The sequence below is a fragment of the Crocodylus porosus genome, unplaced genomic scaffold (assembly GCF_001723895.1).
Source record: "Crocodylus porosus isolate Cpor-Errol unplaced genomic scaffold, CroPor_comp1, whole genome shotgun sequence".
NCBI lineage: Eukaryota > Metazoa > Chordata > Crocodylia > Crocodylidae > Crocodylus > Crocodylus porosus.
The window spans coordinates 22,294,959-22,316,186 of record NW_017728907.1 but is presented as its reverse complement, the minus strand read 5'-3'; the positions used below and the strand labels follow the sequence as shown (position 1 = coordinate 22,316,186).

The following is a 21,228-nucleotide window of genomic DNA, read 5'->3' as shown; positions in this document are numbered from 1 at the left end:
CCTTTAAAGGAGAAAATCAGGGCTTTTCTCCTAAAAATGAGAAAAAATGGGTTTTAATGATTTTTTCCATGGCTAATGGAAAACCCAGATCCCTGACTATAACGATACATACAATAAAAATATGTTCCTTAATATACCACTGTATCTTTTATCTTACAAATCATCTCGTTTTTATTTTATCTATTTGCTAATAACCCTTATTAGAATTAAAATGCCAGAGGAATGCAGAGATGACAAGGCCTTCCTCAGGCAGTCAGCACCCAAACCCTTAACTAACTTACAGGTCAAATTCTCTATCTTATCCTAAAGAGTATGCTTCTAGTAGGAAACACTGCTTAGCTATTAAGCCTTCAAACTTTGCCTAAGACTGCACATTTGAGGAAATTCCAGAAAAACATTAGCAGATCACCAGTTAGCTGAAGTCACGCTGTGAGTCCCAAAGACACGCATGAAGTAACTCCATGGTAGATCCATCAGTCCTTAGTAAGTAAACCCTAAACCATCATGTCACAGTGACCAAAGTAGTGAATGTATCCAGTAGTCAATTTTAACAATGACAGTGTTGGAGCAGAGGCAGGAATCTGGCCTGCAGGCCAGAAAAGGCCTGCGATGGACTCAATTTCCCAGCAGCCCCTGCATGCATTGCTTGAGCTGGTTTCCATGGAGACCCAAGGAGCAGCAGGGCCAGGGTTTCCATGGAGACTGGCCCAAGCAGCAGCATAGGTGGGGTAGTGCTGGGCAGGAAGCTGCTCCAGGGCCAGGGCTTTGCAGTGGTAGACGTGCAGGCTGGAGCTGGGGCGGAGCTGCGATCTACTGCCCGCACACCCCAGGCAAGGGACATGCAGGCAACAGATTGTGGCTCTGCCCTGGCTCCAGCATGCTGTCACCTCTGCAAAATCCTGGCCCTGGAGCAGCTGCATGCCCAGTTGTTTGCCCTTCTAACACTGCTTGGGCATCTCCATGGAAACACCAGCACCATGCTGTCACAGATCCACTGCTCCTGGGGTCTCCTGGGGCCAGAGCGACATGGGCAGGGGCTGTTTGAAACTGGAGTCCAGTCACTGGCTGGATCCACCATTTTGCCCACCCCTGTGGTGAAGTGATATTGTATCCACCATGGTCCAGGAAAGATGAAAGAAATTTTGTGAGCAATATATTGTATTGGACCAACTGCATAGTTAGAATCATTTTAGACAAGCTTTTGAGTGACATGAAGAATCTCTTTCATTTGAAAATTAATCCTAATCATGTAGTCAGTAAAATAAAAATAAAAAGAACAAACCAAAAAAAAACCGCCGCCAACACTACCTAGGATTTAACTGGTGTCAAAGCAGCTGAGGCCAGTGCTCAAGGTAGGAGAACACTGAACAAATAAAACCTCAACAGTATTTGCTAAACTGAGAATCAAAATAAAACCAATGGTTTCCAAAAAACTTGGATCAGGATGCTTCACCAAAACTCTGGCAGACACTGTACTCTCCCCTTACACACAGACATGCCTTCCAGACAGCATGCCCCACCACACACACGGCTCATGATTTTTTTTCTAGGTCTGTATGAGATTTTGGAAAATTAAGCTCTCTAGAGAGGAGCACTAAAATGAACAGGGAATTCTACAGTGATTTCCATAAAGTGACTGCACACCAGAGATATTCAACACATAAAGGGGACATTTTTTCTGATTCCCAGCACTATCAACAATCCTGCCGTCTGACAGTCAGCGTATGTATTGGCCCATGAAAGACACACTAAGATTCTGCAGGTCCACTTGTTCTCGTATACACCCATGTAACTCCATTGCATTAAGTGAATATAACAGTACAGGTAATTCCTGGGACTTAATGTTGTTCCAGTTAACGTTGTTTCATTATTACATCATTGATCTATTAGAGAACATACTTATTTAAAGTTGCACAATGTTTGGTTATAACATTGTTTGGCCACTGCCTACTAATAGGTAACTCCTGTAATGTAACTGGATTCGCTTAACATCATTTTGCTTAAAGTTGCATTTTTCAAGAATGTAACTACAACGTTAAGCGAGGAGTAGCTGTACAAACATTACAAGTACAGATTGTATTAACAGACTGCATATTTTGCACTATGCACACAAGAGGTGTTGGACTGTTAAGCCAGAACTGCAGTTTTTAACAAGGAACTTCATACAGAATTACAGTTTAAAGCAGGGCTATCTAACTGGCAGCCCATGGGCCACATACAATCCTTGGGGTCCTAGTCTGAGCACTACTCCCCCTACTGTTCTCTTGAAGTAGTGTAACATGGGGTGAGAAAATGGGGCACATGCCCCAGGTGCCACCTAAAGGGAAAGGTGCTGGCAGGACAAAGGGAGGGGAGTGCCTCAACCCTGGGCTACTGCTTACCTTGCTCCTGCCAGCCTGCAATTTCTAGCTCCTGAAAGCAACCAGTAGAGAGAATGGGTAACACAGACTGCAAGGTATTCTGGGAGTCAGTTTCCTAAAGTTGCAGTTTCCTACTGTTCAGGGAGAATTGAACCCCATTTTTTGCTGCCAAAAATCAGCATTCTGGTCTCTGGACACAGGGTTCACTGGCAAAAAATGGGGTGAAAGCTCCCCCCTCCAGAAGCAGTGAACTCCACACAGTTATGGAGGTGCTGGCATCATTCAGTAAGGGTGGAGGAGGAACATTTGCTATGCACTGCACACAGCATACAGTCCTCAGCCTCTCAGAAGTTGGACAGCACTTGTCTAAGGTATGGAATACAAAGTTACCTTCCAATGCCTGTCCCAGATCCCCCAAACTCCAATAGTAAAATTTTGTGGCTTGTCAGGAAAAGGCAGAAATCACTTACACTTAATCATCTTATTTTATTACTTATTATTTACACTGAAACTGTAATTTACTGCTCCAATAAGGATACCATTTTACTATATACTGTACCATACAAACAAAAGATGGCCCATACAGGGCCTGAACACCTTACCATAATGTAAGGCAATAGCCTCTGATTCTGAGCACACTTACCTGCACTGCCACATTCTGCTTTCCTGCCTCTTGCATCTTCTCCAAGCTGCATTTCTTGGTCTCGTTTTTCCTCTTGTTGTTGTCCTTTTTTCCATCATTCTTACTGGCTATTATTCCTTTGCTAAAGTCTCTTCTTTCCCTACTCACATCTTTCAGTGGATAGATACGCCCTTGTTCTCTGTTCATTTCTCGTGGTTTAATGTTCTCCTTAAATGTGACCATTGGTTTTTCTCCTGTATCACAGTTGCTATTTAGACTTCTGCCAGTGGACAGAACTGATTTGAGTCCTGGGCTCCCATCTACAGACAGTGATTCTGCAATGGACGTTTCTTGCAGGGCAAGACTCTCTTTGGCTTCACTAGGATCTTCTAGTAATAACTCAGGGATTTCTGTCAAAAACAGCAGTTTTCCTACCTCATTTTCACACTGAATCAGCCTAAAACGCAAAAAGAAATTGGATAGCATTCATAATCATTTGGACACTAGATTCCACTTTCCCAAACTAATAAGGGTCTGACATATAGAGAGTGAACAGAAAGCTTCATCACTAGCTTCATTTAGATTGCTTTACATCTTGTGGACTGAAGGCATTACTTATTATGGACTCAACACCCTACTGCCCAATCACTACCACCATGCATATTGCTGTCACTCTTATTTAACTGTACTGCTATATTATTCAAAAGCCCCACTGTACTAGACACTACACCCAAGATAAAATTCATAAGTTTATCATCTAAGACAGTGGCTGGCAACCTTTTTAAGCCATGGGCTGGAATATCATAGCTCCAGCCTGATGTAGGCCAGGGGATTTATGCAGCAGATCAGGGCAGGGCTTTCCTTGTAGCTACAACAGGGCCAGGCAGTTGGGAGTTACCACTTCTCCCAGATCCCTGTTCACCAACAAGGGCATGGACCCAGCTACCAACAAGTGGGGAGCTGTGCCAGAGCTGGGCAGCTGGAAGCTGCTCCCATGCTTCTGTCACTCCTGTAATGCAGCTGGAGGGCAGGAAGGCAAGGGAGAAGTGGCACTGTGGGCAAAGCTTCCAGCTGCCTGGCCCCAGCACAGCTTCTCACCAGCTGGAAGCTGCACCACGCAGTCAGGGAGAGTATCGGATGTAGAGGAGAGAAGCAGCAGCATGGACTCAGGCAGAGGCAAAGCCTGCAGGCCATATTTTGCCAACCCCTGATCTAAGACATTTGGGAAGTCTCAGTAATGCCCAGCACAAACACCACAAATTTGCACGCTATTCTGTCAACAGCAAACTACATGACACTACAGTAATACCACATGCAAATGTTTTAGAATATATCACCATTTCCATTCAGTCCATCTTTAACACCCGTCATTACTCAAGCCCAATAGTAACAAAACTACACCCAAGTGAGGGACAGTAGACAAAAGTTTTGTACATACCTTGGCTGGTTGTCGGCAATCCATTTCCCTGTGAAGATCAAGCGCTGTTGCCGTATCCGTCGTTGCTGCCCCTCTTTGTCTCCTGTAATTGCCTGATGACCTTTGGAGAAATCCAAGTTCCTAGTGTTGACATAAACAAAACAAAATTAGTCTCATTTGCCTCCTATAAAGGCAAATATAGGTCTTTGAAAAGATCACAATGAACTGCACAGTTAATTTACTGCAATTCTTCATTTCAATTTTGAAATATTTAAATTGCATTTTATAATTATAAATGTCCAAACTGCATTTTCAGTTTTACTTGGATAAATTAGGTATATATTATGCAGGTAAGTGCTGTGTCAGGAATAACTTATGATTAACAGGGTTTTTTTTTAATATCATGAAAAAACCTTCAACATATTAACTGACTAAAACTAAAAGCAAAAACCTACTAGCAAGTACACCAATTAAGTGTTTTTAATAAGTTTAATAAGTTTATCCTTATGTTTAAACAAGGATATGCTCACTCCCAAACTATCTTCTATTTGTTCCTATAATGAAGTCCTAACATTACTGGTACTATTTCTATGGAAATAATGGAATTTACTCCGATGTCAATTACAGAAGTACTTGACTATGGGACCACACTTAAGAGAAGATTAGGCTGAGCCAGAGAAAAGCAGACATCTTCAACAACAGAAGGATACAACTTGGTTAAATAATTCTTTTCCTCCTAACTCTATTCATTTCCTAACTTTTCAATGCAAGTGACTCTTCTAAGCCAGGCTCAAAAAACGAAGGAAAGTACAGAAAGCTTAAATTTAAACATTTAAACCAGAACATGTTGCAAGTCTTTATTATATATGATACTTATTTAATTTTGAGACTTCAGGGAAGTGTTCCTAAGAATTTTCCCTTCTTCCACAATGTTATGGTTTTCCATTAATGAATGTGGAATCTAATGTATCAAGAAAACAGAGCACCTGGAATCCTGACAGACCAGTTTCTCTTTGTTACTAGATCTGGCTATTTCCAGTGGGTTCAGGGCAAGCTACAGAAGTGTTGTTAAAGCAGAAGGCTGCAAAGGCTGTTTCTGAGTGCTGACAGCATGAACCTCTGCAGACATTACAGATAGCCCAGTCAGTTAATAAAAAAAATTAACATGTCTAGCTAAGCTAGGTTGCAAGGTCGAATTAAAGAGAGTAGAAGGCAGAAGAAGGGAGGCAGCCTTAAGACAGATATCCCAAATATAAAACTACATCTAATAATCTGGGTGTATCAATTAATACTACATTATATACATATACATCTATTATTAAATACTAGCTTTATCTCAAGAATTAGAAGATATATTTGGTTACATTTGTTAAAGAAATTGTAATAACAACATAACCTTGTCAAGTGAAAACCACAAAAAGAGGTAAAACAAAACAAAACTAGAAATGTGGAAAGTGACATTCTGAAATGTTGAAAATTACACTGACAAAAAGTGTAATTTTCACAAGCATACTGATTCCACCCAAGTAAAAACTTTCCACAGTTATGGAAAAAATTATTCAGTCCAATTCTCCAAGTTCCAATGAAACAAAGAAATGTAAAATAAACCAAATTAAAGAATGTTTGTTAGAGTAAATTATACATAATAAATACAGGGCATAAATTGGAAGGAAAAATGGAAAACCTAGAAATCCAAGTCTACTGTTGCCAATCTAGAGTAAAACCCCTATTATCTGGCACGAGTGGGGAACGGTGGGTGCTGGTAAGCTAAAAGTGCTGCTTACCCAAGGCAGAGGGTTTCCGGCCAAACATGGAGAAGGGAGGGAGAGGTGTGGCTGCAGCTGCACACAGAGCAAAGGGTGGGGGCAGTGGTGGTCGCACTTGGAGTGGCGACAACACAGGATGGTAGCTGGCGGCAGTGGCTGCCGCATGCAAGCTTCACCCCCCACCTCCTGCACAGCATGTGGCAAAGCAGTGCCTGGTTGAAGTACCAGATGACAGATTTTGCTGTATATGCCTTCATCCTCCCTCCCTCTTAAGTTTCCCCATGCTGTGCAGATGGGGATCTATACAGACTTCTGTGGTACCCATTTACACACAGGATAAGCATTTATTCTTGTTTTTTCAGGGTATAAACAGTAAGAGATTAGGCCACAGACTTGTCTCTTACATCTTCCCAGTGACCTACTTACCAGCTGCCTGCAATCCAGGTAACAGTTCATTAGTGGGTCCATCTACACATGAATTGAACTGCACAGTATAGGCAACCCCCAGTTGATGCAGTTTTGGTTAGTGCTATTTTGCTATAGCACTCATTTAAAATTGATACTTGATTTCACTGAATGCGCAGCCAGTTTTGCTATAGTGCTCAGTGGAATCAGCAAGTTTCAGCGGAAACCAGCAGCAGTGGCGGTGACAGCAAGTGCAGTGAGTAGCAATGAGTGTGGGGGGTGAGTGTGGGTGTGGATGGGTGGGGACAAGCCAGGCACAGCTGTGAACTCAGACTGATGAGGCAGTGAAGCATCCCATGGGGGGGGGTACGTTTTGCAGCTGGCCAGGCACATAGAGGGGAGGCTGCAAACCCCCCCAACTCCTGGCCAGCTCCAAACATCCACCCTGCTCCTGTGGGACATTCTACTGCCCTACTAGTCTGAGTTCACCAGCTGAAGCAGCGGTGATGGAGAAGAGTGCAGGGCTTGCACCGGTGCCCAGGGCCAGGGGAACCTGCACCCAGGGTGGGGCCGCAGGAGTATGGGAACCAGGACCAGAGCCGGCAGGGGCCCATGCCCAGAGTGGGGCACCATGAGTGCCAGTGTCCAAACTGTCACACGGGGCTGGAGTGGCTGGGGGGCAGGCGGGCGATGTGAAGTGGCGGCTGTGACAAGCAGCGAGTGGGGGGGGCATCAGCACAGGGCTTGAGTCAGTGACTGGAGCCAGGGCCAGTGGGGGGCCCAGGGAGGGGCAGCAGGAGTGCAGGCCCAGGCTGCCATCTGGGACTGGAGCAGTCAGCAGGCTACTGAGGAGAGGCGACAGCGGCGGTGACAAGTGGCAGTAATTAATTATCTATATTTACATTCATTCCTAATAAGCAAAGGGGTTTCGCTTAGCACAGTTCCGCTTAATGCTTGGTTCTTCTGGAACCAATTAAGAGCGCTAAGCGGGGATTGCCTGTAGACTAATTTGCTGTGGTATAAAGCACCACAGTCTACATGTGTGGCACTATCAGACTACAGCAAACTAATTTATGCTGCTGTAAGATGGTACTGTCAGGGACAGTATTATCTATAGTACTACCTTACACCAGTGAGAATAACTGTGCCTAAACACATGTGTAAATACTGACCAGGGCGTATACTGTGCCTGGTCAGTCCAGGCAGCAGGGTGCCAGACCCCTGCCTGCCACCTAGCCACAAGGCTCGGCACTCTGGGGCACTCTTGTGCCCCAGTCAGCTCCTCCACAGCCCAAAGCTACTTCCCAGAGCCCATGGCTGAATCCCCTGCCAGCCCAGGCCTGTTCTTCCCTGGCTCAAACTGCTGCAGTCCCAGACACAGTCTATATGTATGCCCTGGACTGCAGCATTTTGAGCATCTACATGTGCCATTCATGTGGCAAGATAAACTCTGGCACAAGCCACACCAGAGTTTATCCCGTTGCCATAATGACATGTGCAGATGCACCCAGTGATGCTTACAGGAGATTTACGGTCATCTATACGCAGTTTTATTCGCACTGAAAGCTAGTTATAATATGGCACATACGAAAAGTCTTCAAATTCTTAAGCAATTAAAAGTAAAGCCTCCTTCAGTTGTCACCTCACCTGAATGAAGGCCTCAGAGCCAAGAATCCCTGCAATTCAAACTCCTCTGGAAGTGGAGTAGCTGATGAACAGACAGGAAACAGTATGAGCAAATAGGCATGCATCAATTAGGTTACGGATATTTAGTCACCATACACAGTACCAATTACTATTAGACATGTGCTATAATATACTGCCAATGCTACAAAGGCTATAGAAAGTACAGGATAGACAAAATGAAATGTCGCGTGATCTGTTCAGCACAGGAAAGCTATTTGTAAAAATAGTTAAGTGTACCAGTACTAGAAGCACCTTCATTTCATTTTCACTATCCAACCATTACTTAACACAAATGATGCTAGTTGCACTATCACCACCCCCTTCACAAAACAGATTAGGTGGCATCCTTACCATTGTTATTGGACAGATCTTCTTCATGGGGCTGGAAACTGTTTAGAAGAGAAATCAGCCAGGGCCAAATGCTATAAATCAAAAAGACAGTTTTCACTTTGAATGGTAATGTCTGAAAGAATCCAAATACTATTTAAACTTTACCAGTTAAATATTGAAACCAAGCAGAACTGCAGTCCAATTTAGCCATACTCATCCCCACAAAATAGACAGTTTTATGAAGTTCTGGTACCATCCTGCCTTACTGCAGATGGCCAGGAGCCTTTTTTCCCTTAACAAAGGAACACTCTCAGCAATTAAATGCTTTTCTTTCAATACTGCGAAAGGAAGAGTAGCAGTTCCTATGAAGCTCGAAAATTTTCAAAAGCCAGTCAACAATTCTCAAAGTCCAGGTTTTGCTGTCAAATTAATATGGAAAATCCACTTCCCAACTGAAGAGAAACAAACAGTGGGTTTTACTTAAATTTAAGTTACACTAGGCAAAAGAGTTCAAAACACCTAATTCAAAGCTAACTGCTCCCAAGAGGCCATAATCTGACTCAGGTAAGAGACAAATTGCTTCATGAAGAAACGGAATATTACTTCTGTTAACATTAAAGAATACTGTCAAATCTAGAAAAATATCTTGGGAAGCTAGAAAGTTCTACATTCAGGTTGCATTTAAATGAAACATCTAACTACTTTTATTATACGCTCATGCTCTGTTGACATTGGTGGTTCTAACAGAGCGACTGAAAATAACATACATCGAAGAACAGTCTACTTCCAATTTAAAGATTATACTATACAGAATAAGGCAGGCCATGATACTATTGAAATGGAATGCATTTCCCTGGACTGGTACCCAAGATGTTTCCTTTAAGAAGCTGAATGCCTCCTAGAACTCAAGCACATACAGTTGAGACAATGAAGGAAAAAAAATGAGCCACTGATCCCATTCATCTTTCATTTCCATTATTTTGTCATTCCAAAGGGCTGCTTCTGAACTCAAAGGGCACCTCTTTTACTCCTCTTACATGCAGGAGACGGTACACCTCTTGTTTCAACAGTATTTTGAGAGGGGTCCCTGAAGAGAGATGGAGAAAGTCTGGGAGACACAACGGGACATGAACTGTATGCAATAACCACTGCCAACAAACTTAGGCCCACTGTTCCAATGATCCCAGTCCAGGCTTCTCAGGAATAAAAAAAGGAAGAATTGTCAAAAGGGACTAGAAATTCCAAAGATTCTGCCAGGCTCCTGATTAATGTAGAGCCTCTTGTCAACAGAAAAACCATCAAGAATACCACAGCTAAGGAAAACATGGGTTGTCTGCGTCTTCCTCAGGCTTCTTTCTCAGATGCCTCTTGTGGACTGCAATAGACACGGGGCTGATGCGACCTGAACATCTGAGGTCTGGCCATCTTTGTCCTTGAGCACTTTTTACACTCCAAAGTGGGCCTACAGACCTTTAACAAGCAAAGGTTGCAGCTCTCAGTGGAAAGAACCCCTTTTTGCAGTAGCGATCTTTCTGGATATTTTCAAAGAACATCACAAGGAAGATTCCCATAGCCTAGTGTGATCTAAGTACATGTAAATATAACACACAAAAACAAAGCAAAGCAGTCTGCAAGGAAATTCTACCCATCAGCTTTCCTCTCTAGTACGATGAATTTTATTTCTTCCATGTTGTTCAGTGGAAAACTTTCCGTAAACTAAGAATTTATTCCAATGTAAATAGCCCCAGTTTGCCAAAAAAAAAGCCTAGTAGTGGGGGCACACAGCAAAAGTGTTGGGTTTTTTTGCCAAATGCTTTCAATCTTAAAAGACCTTTTCCTGCACTGTTTTCAGTCCTCCACAAGACCTTAACAACTCCTTAATGAATGTCGAAGTCTACCAGACATGAACTGGTGCAGAAAGTCTAGTGGTTTGTGTAATTTCTCTTGCATTACCTGCAAGTGACATCAAGGGTCTCAGCCACTGGTTTTTGGCACACACTAAGTTATGCCAGACAAAACCTAAAAAGGACAAACTGCCTCACTATGGAGAATAACAAAATTGCTATTGGAATCAATTAATCCTTCCCCTCTGCCAACTTGCCTAATTTTGTAGACCACAGATCTAAGGCTAGAAGAGAGGATGGACTGCCAAACAGGACCCATGACTGAAAGCATACAGGCTTTGGGCTAGTGAAAGGATGTTAGGGTCTTGTTTCTTGAGAGGCTGATGCTTTCAGAGCAGGAATCCTTCCTTGGCTCCCAGTGTGGCTAAACAGAGGAAGTAGCTTGTAACCAACATCTAAAACTGCTAGATGCAGTATCATGACTTCAGGTGACCAGAAGCCAAGCTGGCACTGCTGTTGTACAAGGCACAAGGGGAATCTAACAACCAGGCCACAGAGAAGTCATTCAGCATCACACCATCAGCAGGTGCTGACAGTGCCAAGTACAGAGTGCTGAAGAGTCTGTGCTGGAAGAAAGGCAGTCAGCAAATTTAGCAGGCACTCTTTTCATAAAACTGGTAACAAGGTACCACAAGAAGTCCATCTTATGCTAGTGGTTACCTTTCTGCAATGGAGCCTGTGACATCTAATATATGTAGACTTCTGCTTTTCACTTCTGAGGGTGCTGGACGAGAAACTTTGTCTCATTTCTAGAGGAACGAGCATCACTAGCCTTTTCTGAGGTTGCCATGTGGATCAAAACTTGAGAAGCAGTGTTTTAGATGTCTCAGCCCTTGAGCTCATGGAACCATGGCTTATTGAAATACTAGCTGAAAAAGACTAGATGGAGGACTGAATTTTAGTCACGCTCACCTTCCGCCATATCAGAGAGACAGATTTCATGTAGCATTCAGAAGGAAATATTTTTAGGCAGGCATCTCTAAGCCTCCCAAGTCTGTCTAGAAAAAGAAGCAGTAGATGGAACAATGGTCAAAGACATGTCCTTTGCCTTAAAAAGGCATGGTGCCATTCTGATTAGTGCTAAGAAGGGACAGGTCTTAAACCCCAGAGATCTAGTTTCTATTACAATCACTCAAGTCTGGTATTAGGCTCAGAATCTCTGCCTATTACCTGTGAGAAAAAAAAAAGCTATACTAATTAACTGTAGTGGCAGAAGCAGGCTCTGCCTGCGTCACCTAGTCCAAGAATGAGACCAGCCTTCTTTTTGAAAACATGCACTGCTCTGCTCCTGATGTGAAAATTAAAATGTTATATTGATCCAATCACTGAACTCTGGATTTTGGACATCCCATGAAAAGTACATATATGCAAGCATGTCACTAAATAGTCATTCAAAAATTGAAAAGTCATCAGCAAAGCCAAATAAAAAAACATTTGTTGTAGTAAGGAAGTGGGTAGTATACAAACACTATAATTAAGTCTAAATTATAATTAGAGTATTAGAAGCACAAACATAGAATAAGCGACATGTGGAATGATGTCCCTCATCTCCTAGGACGTTTAATATAATGCAAGACTATGTGGAAGCCAACTTCAAATTTTAGTACTGCCTGAACCACTGACTCACTGTACGACCTTGAAAAAAAAATCATTTTACTGTCATGTTCTACGATTTAATCGAGGAAGCAAGCATTAAAAAAAAATCAGAACACAAAGCAATGGTCTCAAGTTGCAGCAAGGGAAGTTTAGTTTAGATATCAGGAAAAAAATCTCTCATTAGGAGGGTAGCAAAGCATTGGAACCAGCCAGCCACAGGTTGAAGTCTTCATCCTTGGAGGTTTTTTAAGACCTGGCTAGACAAAGCCTCGACTGGGATGATGTAATTGGCGGTGGCCTTTGAACACGTGTTTGGACTAAATGACCTCCTGAGGTCCCTTTCAGCCCTAATTTTCTATGATTCTATCAGCAAAAAAAATAGTAGCTGTTCTTAGGTCTTTCAGATTAGATGCTCTTAATGGACACCTCTATCCTTAAAAATTTAACAATGAAGTCTAAAACCAAAGATTCATGGTAGCAAACCCTATTTGGAATCCAAGAATGACCCCAAAGAGCTCACAGTTTTTTCTTTGGAAACATCATATACTTTCAAATACTCAATGCCAATAAACAGTTAAGAGATGAGCTTCCCTTCTACACTTAATCCTTCACTGGTCACCACCACCTTACTTAACAGGATGACAAAACAAAAATCATATTAAAAAAACTTAACACTCACTACCGTCTCTCATCCACTACTGCCTCCTGGAAGACACTGGGCCTAAGTTTCAACCAGTCCATTGAAACTTTTACAGCTGGAAGAGGATATGCAGCTCCAGAGTCCTCCTGGTAGTCATTCTGTGATGGACACTTACATAGGACTCCAAGAAAAGACACTGAAGAGAAAAACAAACAGAGAAATCTATAGAAAAAAGTAAATAAGCACTTATCCTAATTAAAGTTTCATCATAAACCACTACCTTGAAGATCTCTTTGCTTCCCAACTGATTTAAGTGTAAAGGATTTAACAACCACAGCAATGTTAAATATATGACCTGCAGAGCCACTTCCTTGAGTCCACAGGTCCCTAAAGGGATGGAAATTTGGCAGCACAACCTGTTACAGAGTTTAGAGAGATGGGACCCCACTAGGGCAGATTCTGGCAGCGTGGGTATGAGTGACAGCTGTACTGATACCACAGTGCTTGCCCTGTCACTGGGTCCAAGTCTGAATCCAGTCTGGTCCATGGGGTGAGTTTGACAGTACTGCACTAGCAGACCATTTCCAAGCCCCTCCCCTGTTTTTCCCCTAAACAGTCTCAGTTGGTAATCATAAGAACAGATACAGTAGACTCAGTGAGGTAAGCACGCAATTCTCTCCTTTTATATGGGTAAGAAGAAAAAGATTGATTTTGCTTTCTTAAGAAATAAACTGACCCTTTCCATACTAACTTGATGCATACCATGTGGAAGCGAAGGGGAAGACAAAGTCAGCTGATGTTTCCGTACTTACTAAAGAGAGCCAGCAGCTGTGTCCAACAGAGCTGTTCATCCTCACTGTAACTGTGCTGTTCAGTTTCATTGCTAAAATCTCGCAGGTGATGCAGTTGAAACAAGTTGATGACAGTAATATGAACTAACTGCTGAGAGTTGAAGGCTTTTTGGAATAACAATCGCTGTAACAAAAAAGCCTGTATTAAGCATGTGGACTGTAACCTAAAGAAAGGTCCAGAGAGTTAGTTTGACTGATGACCTTTAAGAATGTGGTTATTAATGCACTGTTTTAGTAATGGTTCAGTCATTAAGAAAATACTAATCCTAGAATACAAAAGACCTGAGAGAGGGTGAGCACAGATAGTTTCATAGTATGTATTTCATAGATGTAATGTTTAAAGCATTTCAAAGCGCAGCTTCATTTTGAAACACTTCAAAAAAGTGGAGGATTTCAGTTGCTGCATGCAGCAGTGTGTTCCCTAACCCAGGGTGTGACAAGCGGCCATAGCAACTTACAGATCCACTCCCTGCTACCATGAGGGCAGTAGAGTGGACTGTCAGTCCAGCTCCCCATCTCCCAAAGGCTGCAGCTGTATTTCAACCACCACCCACTCCTCAACCCAGCCCCAACTGCAAAGGGGAGGAGGGTGAAGAGAGTCAGTCAGTGAGGGGGCACACAGGGCCTCTGGTCTCCTGGTGAGGCAAGGAGCACCCCAACAGAGTAGACAGGAGAGTCCTCACTGATGGAGTACCACCAGTGCCCTACACTTCCCCTGCAGGGGAGCGGAATGGAGCAGAGCTCTGTGGGATGCTTAAGGACACAGAGGTCCCCAGTTGAACTCCAGTGTTCAGACACAAGAGAAGTACTCCCTAATGGTGCTTGCTTCTTTCAGGGTCAGTTTTGGAGCGCTTCAAAGGCTATGTATGTCTGTCCGGATGTCCCGTGGAAGAATTTTAAAAGACATTTAAACCACTTCCAATATTACACCTGTTCCCACCCTCAGATTATCCTGATAATACACCTCTACTGCAACTGTTTGCCTTTAAAGATGGCATTGGAAAGGACCCTTAACTGACAATCTTTGCAAGACCTGAGTGTACTATAAGATGGGTGAAAGGGAGAGGGGGGGAAATTTGATTCAACCATACCATGACAAACCACATGCAGTGAGAAAAAAAAAAAAGAGACAAGGGCACCAACCCCCTTGCATTGCCATTGCAGATCACTGACCAACTAATATTGGTTAAAATATACACATGATGGGGATCTTTGAAAGAGGACTTCCAGGAAGAGGTTTTCAGTTACAAAAGTTGACAAAAACATCAGTCCTTGCTAATCTGACCTGTGGGCAAAAATGTATTCCTGATGCAAAAATCTAGCAATCAATTCAACCCTGAATGGAAAAGCCAGGTCTTCCAGCCAGGTAGCCGAGGTTTAAAAATGCTATCCAAAGCACTGACATATTCTAGTCAAAACTCCCACTTTTGGTTGTGACCAATGTCCAGGGCTGTCAGAAAAAGGCATATGACCACCCAGATCACTGAAATGTACTTATTAAAAATGGGTGGATCTAAGGGGAATGCGGTGGTGTGATTCCATCCCCCTTCTGTCATGTAGCTCATATGTTGGCAGCTTCAGTTCCCCACTGTCTCAGACATCGGGGCCCCCCCTGCAGAGTCCAGGCAGGAACTGAGCTTAGACTGTGTCACTGCAGCAGCCACCAAAGACTTTTGAGTCCCCAAAATAGGTAAGAATCCCCTCCCCCAGGTGCTCAGCAGCATCTCCTCTCCCATTCCCCCTCTCCAGCTGGGTTTCCCCACAGCACAGACCCCCAATAATTGTACCTCTGAGAGGAAGAAGCAGGTGACCTGCCTGCTGCCACTTTCTCCTGGCTGACTTTTGGGGAGTGAGGGTTCTAGCTGCAGGAGAACAGCTGCTCAGTGACAGGCTTGGCTGGGAACAGCACCAGGGGACAGATCCGCTCTCCTTCCTGCATCTGCTTCTTGTCCAGTGCTCGCAGGTGACCCCTGCTGCTGGCAACAGGTGCAGGAAGGGGGACCAATCCACTGATGCCATTGTCCTCAGCCAAGCCCAGCACCCTGCACAACCACTCCCTCAGCCCCTTCCTGGCTGGCTCTGCCTCAGTCAGCAGGCAGGTCACCTCTTCATGTGCTCAGAGGCATAGTCAGCAGTATTTGCACCCTGGACAAACCCTGCTGGAAAGGGGGAAGGGAGGTGTGGCTGAGCAGCAGAGGTGGAATGGAGTGTGCTATACTTACCTGCTTCAGGGACTCAAAAGTCCTCAGCTGCTGCCGCCACAGCACAGTCTGCCAAACCCGGAATGGAGAGAGAGGTGCTGGGAGCCAGAGAAGGAGTAGAAATTTGCAGCCACCACAACTCCCACACCCCACTTTATGGAATACTAGATCTGCTTATGACTGTACACGATTAGTAATAAGCATTTTGGAAATTAACACTCAGAGAGGTTAACATTAGGAAAAAGAACCAGAGATGCAAAACAAAATACTATTAGAAAAAACAATTAAAACACAATTCTCCAAACAGGAATACTTTTAGAGCTGATTGCAAATTGAGAATTGCGCTTAAAACACTGGAGCTCATTAAACATCAAGTTCCGTCACTTCCAGGTCTCAAGTATTTCAGAAGCTGCTTATACCAAATTCTGAGCCACACTTTCTACAAGTAGCACAAAAAAACAAAAACAAAAACAAAAAAACCAACCTACTTTTTTAGCATGCTTCTCTCTCATTTTGAAAAAACTCTGCTGTCATAGCTTGAGGGAACCTTAAGCCCAGCGTAGTTACCTGCCTATCCTCTTCAAATAATGCAGCTGGTAGAGTTAATACAGTAATGTGAGAGATGAACAGTATTTTTTCTTTGCTAGCTTGCGCTATCAGATGGCATTAAACATGTCATCTGTTTGAGAGAGAATGTAGTACAGATTTAAGCTAATGAGCTGTCTGCTTAATTAAATGATCACTCTAAACTAGTGGTGCTCGACCTTTTGACCCTGAAGGCCAAATGAAGAGCATGGGGCCAGTCCAATAGCTGGATAGGGCTCTGGGATCCTGCACTACCCCTGCCTGGTCTCACGTGCAGGTCCCATGTGCAGGCTCTGAGACCTGGCACTACTTCCTCCCAGTCCTGCATGCAGGATCTGGCTCTAGGGCTCTGCACCATCTCTGCTTTGTCCCGTGTGCTGGGATTAGGCTCCCCACACGGCCCCTGCCTGGCCCTGCGCATGGAGGTCAGTCTCCAGGGGCCTTGTGCCACCTCTGCCTTGCCCCACACACCATGATCAGGCTCCCAGGGTCCCAAGCTGCCTCCACCCAGAGTCCCATGTGCTGGGATCAGGCTCCAGGGGCTCTGTGCCGCTCCTGCATGCTGCAAATGGGCCCTGTGCACCCAACCTAGTTTGCAGGGCCACAGCCCATGGGAAGCCCCAGGAACTGGATGACAAGGTGCTGGGGTCCAGAATTGGCTCATGGGCTGGGGGTTGAACAACCCTGCTCTATGCAGATTTTGCAGAGGAGACCTCAGTTTTGAATGGTTCTACTCCATGCGCAAACTGAAGTCAGTAACAGGACGCTGCATCCAAGTATGAATTTTGCTAGCAAGAGAAGGCGGCAGTTTTAGGAGGGGTTAAGGGCAGCTTCAATTAAGAGAAAATGCTGATCATCCAAAAGATGAAGCTCTTGTCTGAAGCCTTTCAGAACAGATTTTTCTCTCAGATAAAGAAGCAGTATTTGGAAGAAGTTGTCTTTTTTTTTTTTAAAACTGTTTTTCATGGTGTACAAGTCAAGGTTTGAGCCCAAAATATTTTCCCTTAATTTTCCACCTCAACTTATACAACACTGTATCCAGGCTCTGGGGAAGTTGGATCTGGCCCCTGGGAGCTCAGGCAGCACCCAGCCCTGGGGGATGCCACCACCATGGAGAGAAGGACCCCCCCACACCACAGCTTAAAGTCTGCCTAGCCTGCCAGCAGCTCAACTCAGTCGTGCAGGGGGGGAGGGGAGGGCAGGCTCCATCAAATTAAGGAATGGGCTCCTCAACATTTCTGCCCCTTCAGCAGGCTTCTGTGGTCTGGGAAGGGGCTACCTTGTCCCATGGGCAGCGCAGGATGTCAGGTGAGGTGGGTGGGGAAGGCCAGCCCTGACTGACAACCCTAGCCTCTCCACCCCCCCAGAGAGCAAGGCAGCCCCTTCCCAGGTGGCATCAGGCATCCTGTCAGCTGCAGGAGGCTCCTGAAGGTAGAAGTGGCCAGGGGCCCAATTCTGCTTTCAGCAAAGTCTGCCCGCCCCTTTCCCTCCCCCTACACACACAATTAGGGGTTGAGCTGAGCCCCTGAACTGCAGGGAGGCCTGGCCAGAGGGGCTGCCAGTGGGCCAGGTGCTGCCCGAGCTCTCAGGGGCCTGATCCAGCTTCTCTACAGCCCACCAGCATGCGACAGCTTGATCCTCTATTTTTTTTTTTTTTTGAGATGAAAAACAAAGTAAAGATGGACTTATATGCTGGATATATGAAAAACCTAACTTTTTTGATTAAAAAATAAACTTGGGGTCGAGTTATACACTATGTCAACATATACACTGTGAAATATGGTAAATGCAAACATTCTCGGGTGATCCAGGTCAAAGTACAATTTAATATGGCACTCTGCACTCAGAGTACAGTCTATATTTTAACCAGTAAGTGAATGTAACTTTTCCCCCCTGATCTCCTTGTCTAATCCTACATCACACTATGGTTAAGTAAATCAAACTGGGGAAGAGGGAAGGGCAACTCATCTGTGCAGATGGACAGTAGACCATTAACCTCCACATCAAAAGTTCTGCAGCCTGCTTGCTGTTGTCATGTTATGCTAATTTGCACTCATTCTTTGACCTATAGTTTAAGAAAATACAATAGAAAAATGTATTTAAATATGAGTTAACTTAGAAAAATACCTTTTTTGTATACTAACCTTGAATTGTTCCTCCAGCTTTTCTCGAAGAGGGCTCAGCTTCTCCAAGCTTTTACTCAGGTATACATGGCCATGGAACTTAATGAATGCCTTGATGAAGTCAGACACACTCCATCGAGTCTTCACCTCATCACGACTACAGTTTGAGGAGAAATAGCTGGCTTCAATCTTTGCAACTAGACACAGATGCACAGACTAAGGACCTTCCCTGCAGAACAAATGCTAAAAGCTACATCCTTGACTCTGAGAAAGGACAGGCCTAAGAAGAACTGCGTGCCCCTCTCACACTATGTAAGGGTATGTAATTCAGTATACGTGCTCCAAATACTGCTCCCACACAATAGTATCTTACATACAGATCCTCCTCTGTTCAGTGGATACCCAAGAAGGATGTGGCTAAGTTATGGTCAAGGATTTCCTACTCTGCTTCCACCCTCACATACTATGGATATTCTCTGGCAAATATTCAGACACCGAAAGAGGAAATATGCTTGCCTGTACAGAGGCGAAGTCAGTTTTAGTCACGATTAGCTAGCAACTTACTAGAAGAGATCAGTCTCACCTTTCCAGTGCTTTAGAAAGTGCTTTCTGTAGATTAGTGGAGGCAGCTGGAAAAGGGAACTTCACAGCAATGCTTCTGCAGTAGTAGAAAATTGTGGTCAAGTGGTCTCCTTTGGAGGAAGCTAAAATAGCCAACTGATTGTAAGGCTGACCTAGGGGAGAAGAGGATGAAAGAGTCTCATGGAGTGAAGAGCTCATTTCATCAAACTCAAGTTTCTCTTTCTGGTCTAGGCAAGAGACTTTGCATTTCAGACTAAATCCAGTACGTTTCAGAGGGAGTACTCTTTCATTAAAATCCTATAAACCTTTCAACAGAAGAGATTTAGATTTATAAACCAAACTAGTCACTTAGTCCCTGTTCAATACGACTGCTCATAAGCTGCAGAATGTATAGTATATACATGTTATTAATAAACTACATAGGAAACAGATGCAAAATACTTAACAGAATTTTGCCTAAGTAGGTAGGTACTCTTAAAGCAAAGCAAGGCTTTTACCTCTACCATAACTGTCAGTAACTGCTAGAAGTTAAAATGCATTATAGCATATAATGTAAAATGAATTATATTAGCGTTTTTAGACAGAATTCAACTAGTCTCTCTGGCAGCGACTACTTAATATAGTATCATGGGGAAATCAAAATTATTTATACATGCTTATCACCACAAAGGTGAAAAATATATTAAGAATAAAGCTGTCTTTTTTGGCTTAAGATTTCACAAGTCGGCTTCAGAAAGTTACTACAGTGGCCAAGTCTTGACATATGTGGCTCATGAAAGTAATCTGCATTTTCATTATAGAGCAACCTGCAGCAATGGAAACGGTTATCCTATTTGCTATACCTAGAACTGGGACCATAATACTGATATAAAAGAGTTTAAAAAGGGAAAAAAATCCAGATGCCTGATCTAAAGAATTAAAATCAAGCTTGTAGGTGGCAACTTGGAATCGCACTAAAAATGACTGAGTTTTGTACGCTAGTAAATGAACAGACTGTTAAACAAAGCAAAAATAAGTTATCACTATTTATAATGCTTCATAGAAAATGCATAGATGAGCACTGTATACTATAGCAGTAATGAAGTCTTGGTACTATAAAACCTTAATGCAATACCTTCATTTCAACTAAATCTTTACAAAAATGTTTGAGAGAACTATAAAGCACACAGATAAACAAACCATGAATTATCAAATGTTTTACTGAAATACTGTGATCTCAAAGTTAGTTGGGATTTTATTTGTTGTAGTCAAGATCACAGATTTTTTTTTCTAGCTTCTACAGGGAACAAAGCAAACAAACAAAATACCAGTTTGGGGTGGTCAACCCACAGGTATTACCTACTCACCATTGGAGGGGACAAGCTGAGCTGCATGCCTATAGTAGGATTCCGCCTGGCTGGTTTGATTTCTGTAGCGAGCTAAAAACATGAGAGTAAGCATGTTTAGACAGCAATATTTCAGTGTATTAAAATTCCAATGATTGCAAAAGCAGCTTGTTTGAAAAATAAATATCCTGTAATTACTTTAGAAATAAACAATTGAGTTATAAGATGTCCCCCAAATAAAGGAAAGTAATATTGAATGTATAGATTGATTTTAAGTTTGCCTTTCCTCCTCCTGTCATGTCCCAATGTCAGGGTTCACTAGCTCTCACTCAAATGTTTCACATACATCTTGCTATTTACAATACCCACAGTGCTTGAAACTAATTCCAGTTTGTTTTAAAGCAAGGTGCCTTTGAAATAAATGTCACCTACAAAAATTCACAGTTTCATAGTTTGTAGGGTCAGAAAGAACCTGAGCAGATCATGAAGTCTGACCTCCTGCCATGGCAGGAAAGAGTACTGGGGTCAAACGACCCCAGCAAGGTTTTTGTCTGGCCTCGTCTTAAAGACCCCCAAGGTAGGAGCCAGCACCGCTTTGCTTAGAAGTTGGTTCCAGATCCTAGCTGCCCTGACCGTGAAGTAGCGCCTTCTGAATTTACATCTAATCTGAATTTACCCTCTGCCAGCTTGTGACCATTATTTCTAGTCACTCCTGGTAGTGCTCAGGAGAACAGGGGCCCCCCCCAACGCCTGCTGGTCCCCTCTGACTAGTTTGTAACAGGCCACTAGATCCCCCATCAGCCTTCTCTTATGGAGGCTGAACAGGTTCAGGTCC

The 21,228-nt window shown here is 43.5% G+C and overlaps 1 protein-coding gene across 2 annotated transcripts in view; it reads right to left on the bottom strand.

Annotated features, from left to right (window-relative positions):
- SMG7 (SMG7, nonsense mediated mRNA decay factor) overlaps positions 1-21,228 on the bottom strand; it is an 85,391-nt gene that overhangs the window by 20,480 nt on the left and 43,683 nt on the right. For both annotated transcript variants that reach the window (XM_019530969.1, XM_019530970.1), the window contains exons 6-14: positions 20,415-20,486; positions 19,070-19,220; positions 18,508-18,643; positions 13,539-13,701; positions 12,766-12,922; positions 8,608-8,678; positions 8,218-8,278; positions 4,421-4,540; positions 3,004-3,439 (exon numbers count right to left, since the gene is read on the bottom strand). In XM_019530969.1, the coding sequence (XP_019386514.1) occupies positions 3,004-3,439; positions 4,421-4,540; positions 8,218-8,278; positions 8,608-8,678; positions 12,766-12,922; positions 13,539-13,701; positions 18,508-18,643; positions 19,070-19,220; positions 20,415-20,486 (1,367 nt within the window). The remainder of the gene's footprint in view (positions 1-3,003; positions 3,440-4,420; positions 4,541-8,217; positions 8,279-8,607; positions 8,679-12,765; positions 12,923-13,538; positions 13,702-18,507; positions 18,644-19,069; positions 19,221-20,414; positions 20,487-21,228) is intronic.